Source organism: Lucilia cuprina, chromosome 6 (genome assembly GCF_022045245.1).
Source record: "Lucilia cuprina isolate Lc7/37 chromosome 6, ASM2204524v1, whole genome shotgun sequence".
Lineage (NCBI taxonomy): Eukaryota > Metazoa > Arthropoda > Insecta > Diptera > Calliphoridae > Lucilia > Lucilia cuprina.
The window spans coordinates 33,664,993-33,678,507 of NC_060954.1; the positions used below are offsets into that span (position 1 = coordinate 33,664,993).

General features: G+C 30.9%; 1 protein-coding gene across 1 annotated transcript in view; it reads right to left on the reverse strand.

Moving 5' to 3' along the window:
- Positions 1-12,803: 12,803 nt before the first annotated feature.
- The window catches only part of LOC111675413, a 1,059-nt gene continuing 347 nt past the window's right edge, over positions 12,804-13,515 (reverse strand). The window contains exons 2-3 of the mRNA XM_046955715.1: positions 13,164-13,411; positions 12,804-13,094 (exon numbers count right to left, since the gene is read on the reverse strand). Coding sequence (XP_046811671.1) covers positions 12,867-13,094; positions 13,164-13,411 — 476 coding nt within the window. The 3' untranslated portion in view covers positions 12,804-12,866. The remainder of the gene's footprint in view (positions 13,095-13,163; positions 13,412-13,515) is intronic.

Below are 13,515 nucleotides of genomic sequence, written 5' to 3' on the forward strand. Positions count from 1 at the left end.
TGTATACTGTTAAGTATTATTTACATTTTCACATCTTTATTATAATCGATAAATATCCCTCATTTTGTTATTGTCAAATGTCATATTGTATCTGTCAACCTTTTTTTGTAACTTCCTTTTTATCTTTCTTTTTTGTGTTAGCCTTTGAACAGCGTAGTAATTTAATTATCTAAAGTCTATAAAATCAATCCCTCAAATTACTAATTATTACTATTAAATAAATATTATTTCAATTAATAAAACCAGTGTTTCGATCTTTGGCTCCAACAAAAGGTTATGGGCCCAGAAGATTGCCTAGATTTGTAAAAATAAAAAAATTTTTTTTTGATAAGCAGCAGAAAATAAATATGGCCGAGTTACATGGAAATTTTCAAGTACCTAAATTAACATCCACCAATTATTTTAATTGGCGCTTCAAAATTGAAATGTTTTTAAAGCGTGAGGGATTGTGGACAGTAATTGTCGATGAGCCGACTGATGAAAATAGAACCTGTTGGGCAAGAATTGACCAGAAAGCCCACGCCACCATTGCTTTGTGTATTGGCGATGACCAAATTCATCATATACGCGGTAAATCCAGCGCAAAGGAGGCGTGGAATGCGCTAAAGGAGTTTTATGAACGTGACTCTCCAGGTGTCAAAGTTCGATTGCTTCGAGAAGTGATGTCAAAAAGAGCAAACGAAGACACTGACATGGAAGCACATGTCAATCAAATGAGCGAAACCTTTCAGAAGCTTGTCGCATTCGGTAGCACTATTACATGGGAGTTTTTAATGACAGCCACTTTGTTAGGATCCCTCCCAAGTAGTTATGATGGGCTCATTACAGCAATGGAGGCACACAACGAAAAGGATTTAACACCAACCCTAGTCAGCGCTAAAATTATAGAAGAGTTTCGTAGAAGGCAAGAAAGAGATAAAGTTGTTGCCGTTGATGGTGCAGATGTGCTACGCGTATCGAATTTTAAACGTAAGAGTGGGAGTGGCATTACTTGTTTCTTTTGTAAAAAGAAGGGTCATGTACGAAGTAAATGCATAGAATACTCTGCGTGGAAGGCTAACAAGATAAACAAAGATGGTAGATCAAAAGCAAACGTTATTGAACAAGATGAATCTTCCGAACACTTATTTTGTGTCGGTACTAAAAGTAATAACGATTGGATCGTGGACTCTGGGGCTACATGTCATATAACTTGTGATCGAAATTTGTTTCATGATTTTGATGGTTCCCATACCGAAAGTGTTTCTGTGGCAAATGGTGAAATGATGCTAGCATCCGGAAAGGGCAGTGTAGTTATATATCCCTTAAATAATGCCGGACAAATTAATAAAATAAAGTTAGAAAATGTTTTGTATGTTCCACAAATTGGAGGCAATTTAGTTTCAGTGAAGCGATTGGCCGAAAAAGAAATAGTGGTTACGTTTTGGAAAAACATATGTGACGTACGATCGTCAGATAATGAGCAATTAGCAGTCGGTGACTTAAAGAATAATTTCTACAAATTGCGAATGAAAAATGCTGTCAATTGTGTAGCAAACGAAAAAAATTTGTGCATTCACCACTGGCATCGTATCTTAGGCCACCGCAGCATGGATGCTATTCGAAACATTGAAAGGGAAAACCTAGCTACAGGTATACATCTGGCTGAATGTAATGAGAGCTGTAAATATTCAACAGATTGCGATGTTTGCATCAAAGGGAAATTAACACGATTACCATTTCCGAAGGAGTCCACGTATCGTTCAACAAAATTGTTGCAATTGATTCATAGCGACCTGTGTGGGCCTATGCAATCTATAACACCATCAGGTAAGCGCTATGTATTAACTTTTATTGACGATTTTTCACGTTACACCACTATTTATTTGCTTAAGGAAAAATCTGAAACGTTTGAGAAGTTTAAGCAATTCTATGAGTACACTGCAAACAAGTTTGGTCATAAAATACAATGTCTCAGAACAGATCGTGGTGGCGAATATGTTAATAAAAAGTTCATAGAGTATCTAAACAGGAATGGCATCAAAATTCAAAGAACTGTACCGTATTCGCCGCAACAGAATGGAGTCGCCGAGCGTAAAAACAGAACTCTAATCGAAATGACTCGCTGCATGTTATTAGATGCTCAGTTGGACAACAAATTTTGGGGCGAAGCAGTTTTAACCGCAAATTATATACAAAACTTGCTGTCATGGAAATCGGTAAAAAGAACACCTTTCGAGAATTGGCATGGACGTCCACCTTTTTATGGCAACTTGAGACGTTTTGGTTCAAAATGTTTTGTTCGTGTTCAAGATGCTCAACGTAGAAAGTTGGACCCGAAGGCTGAAGAAGCAATACTCATTGGTTTTGATATGCAGTCAAAGGCTTATAGATGTTTTGTTCCAGCGAAAGGAAAAGTTATTGTCTCCCGTGACGTAAAATTTGTGAATAAATTAACCAATACACAATGTCCTACTGACAACAACAGTGTTAAAATCAGAAGTGAAGAGTACAACAAAAATATTTGTGACAGTCCAGAGTCAGACAATGAAAACGGCGTCAACAGCCAACCGCGTGAAAATGCCGATAACATACGCCGATCGGAGCGATCGAATAAAGGTGTTGCACCTTTACGTTATATAGAAGAATTTGATGTTGTTGTTAATAATGAACCAATAAATTATAACGAAGCAGTGGAAAGTCAGAATAGAAATAATTGGATTAGTGCTATGGAGGAGGAGTACACCTCACTTATTAAAAACAATACTTGGAAATTAGTAAATTTACCAAAAGGTAAAAATTTAATTGGCTGTAAATGGGTCTATAAATTAAAAACAAACAAAGATGGAAAAGTTAAAAAATATAAGGCCCGATTAGTAGCCCAAGGCTTTAGCCAGAAGTTTGGGGTCGACTATGACCAAGTTTTTGCTCCCGTTGCTAAACATGCAACCTTTAGAATTTTATTATCCATTGCCGCAACTAGAAAAATGGATGTATTTCATTTCGATGCAAAGACTGCCTTCCTAAACGGTGAATTAGAGGAGGAGATTTTTATGCGACAGCCTCCTGGATTCGTCGATGAAAACAACCCTAATAAGGTATGTTTGTTAAACAAAAGTCTCTATGGACTCAAGCAGTCTGCACGTATATGGAATCAGACATTACACAATATTCTTGTTAATGCTAAATTAAGGCAAAGTAAGGCGGATAATTGCCTCTACACATATGAAAACCGTTTGTTTGTATTAGTCTACGTCGATGATATACTCATTGTCTCTAACAGTAAACATGAAGTTGATCGTGTTCAGAATGTACTAGGAAAACATTTTACACTCGATAATTTAGGTTTGGTGTCATATTATCTTGGTATACAAGTTGAAAAGAAAAACGATATTTACTTAATAAGCCAAACTAAATACATTTTAGAAGTAATTAAAAAATTCGACTTACAAAATGCAAAGGTTTCGTTAACTCCTATAAGCCCCGCCTACCACAAACAACCCGAGGATAACAAATTGCCAAATAATGAGAAATACCGAGCTGCAATTGGCTGTCTTTTATACATTTCAACAAATACGCGTCCTGATATTTCTGCAGCTGTAAGTATCCTTTCCCAAAAGATCGAAAATCCTACTCAGACTGACTGGATAGAGGTGAAAAGGCTTATAAGATATCTTAAGCAAACATCTAACTTAAAATTAAGTCTTGGAGAAATGTCAACCAATGGTGATCTTGTGGGATATGCCGACGCTAATTGGGCCGAGGACCGCCAAACACGTAAGTCAAATTCTGGCTATGTTTTCCTATTAAATGGTGTCGTTAGTTGGACTTGTAAGCGACAAGATTGCGTTGTACTGTCTTCTACAGAGGCAGAATTCATTGCCCTCTCTGAAGCCTGTAAAGAAGCTGTTTGGATTCAGCGTATACTACAAGACCTAAACTGGTCCTACAACAAACCAACAACTATTTATGAAGACAATCAAAGTGCCATAAAATTAACCGCTGAAGAAAAACTTAGTAATCGTTCAAAACATATTGACACCAAAACTCACTTTGTTAAAGACTACATTAATAAACAACTGTGCAGGTGCGATACTGCCCTACAGAAGATATGTTAGCTGACCTGTTCACTAAAGCACTACCAAAAGATAAATTTATAACATTAAGAAATAAATTAAATTTGAAATTATTTGAAAATGAAAATTAAGGAGGAGATTGTTAAGTATTATTTACATTTTCACATCTTTATTATAATCGATAAATATCCCTCATTTTGTTATTGTCAAATGTCATATTGTATCTGTCAACCTTTTTTTGTAACTTCCTTTTTATCTTTCTTTTTTGTGTTAGCCTTTGAACAGCGTAGTAATTTAATTATCTAAAGTCTATAAAATCAATCCCTCAAATTACTAATTATTACTATTAAATAAATATTATTTCAATTAATAAAACCAGTGTTTCGATCTTTGGCTCCAACATATACAATCATCGGACGTGCCAGATTTTATACCGGACACAGAAACTTTGCATACCGGTCTCGAAAACTTTAAAGATTCAAAAACAGAAATGTACCATCGTTTACCTAATTCCAACACAAGCTTCTAGGCAGAAGTCCGAATAATAACGGAATGTGTAAATTGGATTAAAATAAATATGGCCCCCAAGGCAATTAGGACTATATCAGGTGATAAGTTAAATCTAAGACCGTATTGGAATGTAACAGAACTTTAACTTATACAATTGGGTGGACTTGATAAGGGCAAGGCGAGAAATAACCTCAAAATGTAAAATTCTGAGGTAAGTATGATAGTACATATTATGAGTGGTCAAGCTATACAAATTTGGACGTGTGGAATCAGACGAATGTAGAGCCTTTTGCGGGAGTTAGATTCAAGTATGTTATTAATGATATAATTCCAAAAATAACTTTGTTCACAAACATTGATTTAAAAATTCTTAGGAATTTAGTCTAAGAAGTTTCTGAACATCGAAATATAATGCATAACAACAAACATTTTTCACCTATAATGTTAATGTGAAAAACTAGTTTTTTGTTTTGTGAAGGTATTAATGACAAAGAAAGTTTTTCAGAATTGATTTAATTAAGATGTACTATATTTTTCTCAACACTTCTAACCATTTTGTTTTATTAAATATCCTATATATTTTTATTAAACGGGCTGCTTATAACGAAAAAAAAATTATTGTAAATATTTTCCAATATTATGGCCCAATTTCTGGTTTATATATTCTTCTCAACACTTAAAAAAAATGTTTTATTAGTAATTAAAAAAAATAAATTTTTAGCTAAATTGGCTAGTTATGTTAAATATAATTGATGGCAAACATTTTTTAATATCGGTACTCTCTATTTTTATCAACACTTTAACCATTTTTATTCTTAATAAAACAAATTCTGAACATATTTTTCAATAATGTATATTTTTAACTAAACGGGCAAGATATATTAAAATCAATTAGTGGCAGATATTTCCCAACATATTTGTCTAATTTTTAATATTTTTTTCAACACTTCAACCGTTTACGTTTTATTGTTAATAAACAATATTATTTTTAAATAATGTAAATTTTTAACTAAACGCCCAAGATTTATTAAAATAATTTGATGGCAAATATTTCACAACATATTGTTGTAATTTCGATTTTTTATATTTTTCTCACAACTTTTACCGCTTTGTTTTATTCTTAATTTAAGTATGTATAAAAATACAAAAATACATTCTTAAAAATATATTTTTTAAGCGAAAACTGTGTTTAAATAATGCGTATTTTTTATTAAACTGGCAAGTTATGGTAAAATAAAATGATTGCAAAATATTTCCCAACACATTGGTCAAATTTTGATTATTAATATTTTCTTTAACACTTTTAAACATTTTGTTGTATTTCTTATTGAAATCTATATACAAATTAGAACCAAATAATTTTTTAATGAATAAAATATATCTCAAGTGTTTCAAGTGTTTACTTCAACACTGCAGTACCTAAAAAGTAATTGCGCGATTTGAGCTTTGGACATAAATTGTGTATCTCTAGAGTCTAGACCTATTTGCATTGTTTGAAGTGATGATCACGGTCGCTTTTCCATATGTTCAAGCTGCATGTATACTATACTCCCTTAACTTGTTAATTCTATAATTGGTTTCTCCATTTCAATTTCCGATCAAGAATATAACCCAAGTACTAAGTCTGTCACGGCTATTTTCATATAAAAAATATATATATTTAGAAATACCGATTTCAGTATTATTCTAGTTAACATTAGAATCGAATAAGTATTTTGAGAGGCAGAAAACTCAATAGTCTGTGAAATTCGTTTAGCAGAATAATCTATTGCCGACAATGTATACAATTGTGTACAATAAATAACGAGAATGGTGACAAACTTTAATATACAAATCTATGACAAAAAAATAATAATATTCTATTTTCCAGCTGTTCCAATAATGGTATTTTTGATTACCCCTTTGTAAGTCTAAATACCTGTTTCATAATATCGAAACAATATTTTGATTCTTTATCGCCTCTATTAATATGCAAAAATTCTTTAAATTATAAACACAATGTTTCAGTGGTAATAGTGTGTATAAACTGTATTATCACTAGAATATTAATTTTAAAGTTATCATTGCATATTTTTAGGATCAAATATATCTTTCACATTTTCAGCATTGCCAACTTTAAATTTTAAATGGCAAAGTTTTTCGTTTACATTAACAAAAATTTAATTTTGTTTAAATGGAAACATTTAATTACTAGTATTAAAAATACTTCTTGGCCAAGTATTAAAGACTGTGTACTAAATGTACATAATTTATTACAGTTTTTGTTCGTGATTTGGAAAGTTTGATAAAAAACAATTATTTTTAAATAAAAATGTAAATGCACATAAAATAAGAACTTCAAACCGTCAAAATAAAATATTTATGTATGAAATAAACGCGTACAGTGGGTTACTGAGATGCACATACAGCATATTTTGTAGAAAATGTACGTTATGTACGTATATAAAAACATATAAAATCGTTTTTTTATATGAGAATATTTTACATTTTATTGAAATCGAACTAATCATATAGAAATTATAGATTTTTTCATTGCCCACCGTATGTACATATATTATAGATGTGTGCTCTTTACTTCATATAAACATTTCTATTCATTCGTTCATAAAAGGAACCATTAGCAAACGGATGTCACGTTCCTTTTTATTTTGTTGTGCTTTTTTCATACTCCTGCCATGCAATAAAATTAATTGTATTTTACAATGAGGTACGAAATATGTATATGGGAAAAAAAGAAAATGACATAAATAAATTGTACCACTTAAATGTTATTAAATTGAAAAATGAAAGAATTTATTTATACATTTTTATGAGTATAATTATTCATAAACTTGTTAGGAGTTGGATCATAATACGTTTTCAGGCATATGAATAAGTGTGAGTGGTTAGTTCGTTTTAAGGATACTGACTCCGTACTCATGATCTTTGGTATTGTACTTATCTTACATTTTAATTAAAGCATTAAAACGTTTTGAATAAAATATAACAAAATAAAAGATGTTTTCTCTAAATCACTTAAATTCACAAAAATGGGACCTCTATATACTATTTTATATAATAGTAGTAGCATCCCAGTATCAAGACGTCGCTACACGAATGGCTCTAAAGTGGGCCTTCTATATTGAAGGCTCAGAATCAGATATATAATACCGTTTACATAATCATAACACAATCTTCCAAAAAGAAGTCCGTCCAATAACGGATTGTGTATATTAAATTAGAATAAATTGGGCGCCCACAGAGCTAAATATATTTACAGACATCCAGAAGGCAATTAAATCTAAGTTAAATCTAAGAGCGTATTGGAATATAAAAAAGCTTTAACAGAATACTCTCCCTTGCAAGTAAAGAGCGAATAAATTAGCTTTAAAGAAGAGGAAACTCGAGGTATTTGACCTGACGAAAACCACTTGTATCTTTTATACGTGTGTCCAATATCGTCGCTTTTCTTTTTTATGTACTTTTAAGCCAGTAATGATCGTTTATTAATTTTTAGTTAGGGTCATTATATATCGATCTACATAAAGTTTGATAGAGAGATATTAGCATCATTGAAACTTATGTGTGTCAAATTTCATCAATATCGTATTTTTAAGCCAGTAATGAGCGTTAAAGTCATATTCTGAAAGGGACCTATATATAGACCGATAGACATAAAATTAGGTTTTGGTTACATCAAATTTCATTATTATACTAGCAATTTTAAACCAGCAATGAGCGTTAAACAAATTTTCAGAAGGGAGCCTTATATGGGGGGTAAGGCCAATTATGGACCGATCCTCATAAAATTTGGTAGGGAGATTTTGGATAATATGAAACTTATTTATGTCGAATTTCATCGCTATACTCGTACTTTTTATACAGACGTGTCCATTAAAGCTGTTTTTCTGGGGTTCACTTGTATGGGGGCTATCCAAAACGTATACCGATATTGTCCATTTACAATATCAAATAAATCTTCCCTATAGAGAATATTTGAGGAAATTTTTAATCCTCTATCTCGTTTTGTACGGACTCTATCGAGCTTTCAACAGACAAATGGACGGACACACGGACAACGTTAGATTGTTTTATAATTTAATAAGGACGCATAATATATATACTTTTGTGGGTCTAAGACCAATATTTCAATGTGATACAAACGGAATGACAAAATCAATATATCCCCATTTTTTATGGTGGGTATACAAATATGGGAGAAAAATCTCTTGAAACTGTGAATGTAGGTAGAACAACATCAAAATGAGCACAGTGAATAGAAAGGATTACGAGTACAGCAATACAAAATTCGACGTGCGGATTCTGACGAACGTAGATCACGTGAAGAGGACAATGAAACATGGAGCTTTTTTGTTACTCTCAAGCATTCGTCGTGGATTCATGTAAAAACATACATCATAAATTTTCAATAATTTGTTGCTCCGATATGTGGTTATATTTATTTTTTGTCAACAATAATGTATTGTTCTTCGATTGTCCACTACAGCTAAAACATGTTAAACATGGAACTTTAGTTTGGGAACAAATATTAGAAAAAAATTTGAGAAAACCAATGTGTCTACAACAAATAAGGTCAACGGAATTTATGTGTGTGAGATGAATGCCTGTAAAAAATTGCCATATTTTTTGAAAATAACATGGCATTTATTTTAACTATGTCGTTGTCAACACACAAATACTTTTTTATTTATTTGTGTTCCGTTTAAATTAGACTATGCATGTTGTGTATTTGGCTTTTTTATTTCTATTGAGCTTTAAAATCGTATATCCGGTTTCCTTAAGCCACAATACAATGTCTGCTGCTAGCCGCGGTAAACATGGAATTCATTTTAGCCAATGTAATAGCTATAAATAAACGAGAACACGCTAAAAATGTTAACAATACAAAACGAACATTTTGTAATTATACTAGACGATAACAGAAATAAGAAGATATACTAAAATCCAATATCCATATTATATTTTGTATATCTGTATCCGTGGTGATTTAGCCATCCAGGACACTTTTTTAACTCAGCAAAATCTTTACTTACCCGGTAAGTAGGCAATTAATATTGGAGAAAAGTGTAAATAGTTACTTTTTGGGTGAATACCTACTTACTTTTGTTTGACGATGACCACAAAATACTTTTCTGAATTTAAAACTGTTTTTACAGTTATTTTTTATGGTTGTTAGTCTATTTACTTACTCAATGCCCCATTAAAAAGTAATTTTATTATTCTATTAAGGAATGGTTTATACACAAATGCAAATATCAACATTTCTAGAAAATATTCCAAAAATATTTAAAAATCCACAACATTTAAAAATTCGCTATATAATGAAGAAAGGTACATGCAACAATGACAAATGATTTCTTATAAAAAGCAAATGGAAAAATAGACGCACTTGTTTCTTATGACAACTTTAATAATGCTATATAAGTAAAACATATGTGTCCCATAATAAAATGTCTGACACTAGTATCATCCGACAAATATTTATTTAATAGTGTGACAAATAATATTTACTACACACGACTGTTTTATCTAATGTTTTGCAACAAAGCATTTTTGTCGAATTTAGTTATATAGTTATATATCTCCAATTATGAACTAATCGACATGATATTTGTAAGAAGAATTAAGGTTATAATAAAACTTATGTGACATTTCATCGCTAAATTTTTATTAAAGTCTAAACATGCCCAGGAAAAACTTACTTTAAAAAGTATTGAATTAAAATGCTTAGAAAACCTCTTTTCACTACTTCTTCATCAGCATTTCATTTTATTTTAAAAAAATGTAGTTAAAAGTCATTATTCGAGTACTTCAAAGTAATGCAGGCGGCAAATAAATAGTCATTGAAAAGTAAGTGGTTATGGAAGTACAACCCATTACCGAGTTTTTGCTGGGCATGTTTTCTTACCGCACTTTATATGAGGCTTGGATATAATATAGGTCGATCATAATAAAATTTTGACACATTCTGGTTCAGCCTAAATCATTTTTATGGCATAATAGTAAATTATGTTCGTTAAAGCCATTTCTGAAAGGGACCTCATTAATTTTGGTTGTACAAGTCAATAATGAGTCATAAAGTAATTTTGTTTGTTGTTATACTGGTATTTTTAAGTGAATTATAAGCGTTCAAGTAATTTTCCGTAACGCTGATACGAGAAGGTAGGACCAATTATGTCTCGATGTATTTTTAATCGTATTAGAATCTGGAATTTACAAGCATATTTTGCCGATATACAACCAATACACTATATATCTTTCCAGGATAATTAAATATTTATATTACTTTTGTATACAATAATCCATTTCACATTGTAAGTTGTTTAAAACAGATGATGCTTCGTACATAAAATGGTGTAGATGCTGTTAATGATAATGATGAGTCTAGTGTGTATGTAAAATATACACGCATGAATAGAAGTAAATATAATAATTTACCCTTTGGTCCTTGCTAAGTCTATGTGTCTTTGTGTCAAAACACAAATGACAAATTGTTTCATCACATTTTAAGCATCATGCTCAACAGTGCGTCTTTCAAATATTTATTCTTTGTAAACTTTGAACAAATATTTTTTACAATGTAATTTTTCTATTCTATTTTACACGAAACATACGTACAATACCATTTTTTACATTTATATTGTGCGGCATATTACGTATGAAAGTGACAGTTGGTAAGTTATTGCATGTGTAGAGCTATGAGCGGGGGTGTGTAACAATAAACTTTCTTAAGATACTATTACTCTTTCTCTACAGGCTGTCAACATCATTTATTTTATATGATAGAAAATGGTTTGCAATCTTATAAATTAAAATTTTTTTTATTAAAAATATAATAAAAAAAAACTAACGAATTTTTATATTAGGTAATATATTCAAAATTGATTGGATCAAATAATGTTGTATATATTTGATTGACCCATTTTTCCGATTATCAATATCAAACCTTTTTGATCAACAAGAAATATGGTGAAAAATGTATTATTTCTAAGTTCCGACTTTTGAATACCTAAATCATAAACTTTTTGCCAGTTGTACGGTTATTTTGGAAAGAATACACTAAAAATATCATTACTTTACTTAACAATGAATGCAATTTAAAATTAGTACGATGGTACTTTTTTTTGATACTATTTGATGTTGAAAAGTACAGTGATACTCCCGAGTCTTATTTAAAACTTAGGGGCCACAATCTTAATATCCGATTATCGTTTAACCGGTAGCAAATTTGTCTGTTAATATAATTTTTGTACAAGAACTTTTAATGCTTTCAAAATAGCAAGAGAGAGGTTAAAAATATAGGCCTGCTCGACTATAAATTCTTACTTGTTTAGCTTCAAGCTAACAACTATGACACATTTAAATAGCATACAATTAGGCGTTGCTATTTAATGAAAGAACTAACAATAAATGCACGCATCATTGGCAACTTTTAGTTAGATTCATTTTAATATCTATGTGAATTTTGTTTCGTTAAGTTTGTTTGTATTGTTTTATGTATGTTTCAATGTAACTGAATAATATTATTTCTATTGTAAAATGAGCTTATTATGTTTTTTGAATAAATAATGTTTTGAGGCGAAAAACAAAACAACTTCATCTTTAACGTTAAAATACTTCAAGGCACTTTCAATCTCTCGTCATCATGTTTGTAATGGTATTTGTTCTACTGTGGTGTGAAATATTCCCCAAAGTGTAAATGAGACTAGAGATGGAATATCTTTCTGACAAACGACAGGATACGAGGTTGAAATTAAAAATATTTGTATGATAAAAGAAACACAACATTGTATGATTTAGATTCCTAAGATAAAGAGTCCTTTAAAAAAAACTTTTTAGTTTAACCTCGCTTTAGTAACGTTTTAAAATATATATGCAAATGCGTACGTTTTAAACAAAAGATACTTTATTTCCAAAAGAATATTTGCGTATTTGTTTAATGCTTTGTAGTGGAAAATTGTGTTTTCATTTTTTCACACTTTTGTAGGAGTTTTCCCTAAAGTTCCATCATTTCAATACAACCAGATGATTGATGTTCCCAGACATTGCAGTTGTCTGGTAGAATACAGTCATTTCTGTGTATTTTAAGTTTAATGTTTTGTGCATATTTATACTTGGATATTAAACCAAAATTAGAACATGTTTTTAAGCAAAATTTAATAAAATGACACTTACATGTCTACCACTAATGATTGAAAATATTTATCAAATTTTTATTTTCAAAATAGGAATACGGGTTTGATATTATCAGTTTGTATATTTCGAAAATTTTGCACTATGCTTTTTACTTACAAGACATTTCTAAACCTTAACACTAGGAATTTGAGTAGGCGACTCAATTACTAAACCAGCTAAACATTTATCCAAATCATCATAGATTTTTGTAGATTTCTCCACATAGACACGGGAACATTTATCGGTACAACGATTCTGATCGTAATCAATAGTCTCATTTTTAATTTTAATATATTCCATTTTGTCCTTGGATATGTTTTGAATGTTATAAACGGTGTTAGTGGATTCAGCAGCCTAAAATATAAAACAAACAAAAATAATTATTTACATTTTATTTTTTATTAGAATATATTTCATACATACAGCATTACTAAAGCATTCGAAAAACTCATAAGTTGAATCAGTTCTGCGGGAACAACTTCTAAAACTATCACAAACTTTTTCAGCTGATTCTTCCAAGTGTTTGCGCTCTTTTTGTACTTCCAAATCTAGGGAATCTCGGTATTCCTTCGATTGTTGTAAACAAGTTTCATACTCGAGCTCATACGTTTTAGTTAAATCATTTAGTTTTGGTATATAAATTGCGAAACACTCCATACTTTGCTGTGGTGCACAGTGGTATAGGAAAAAAAAAGAGGGAAATAATTCGGTAACTTCTAAACGGTTAATCCGATTTTAATGAAATTTGGTATGCACAAAGAGGAGGTGTTGTCGA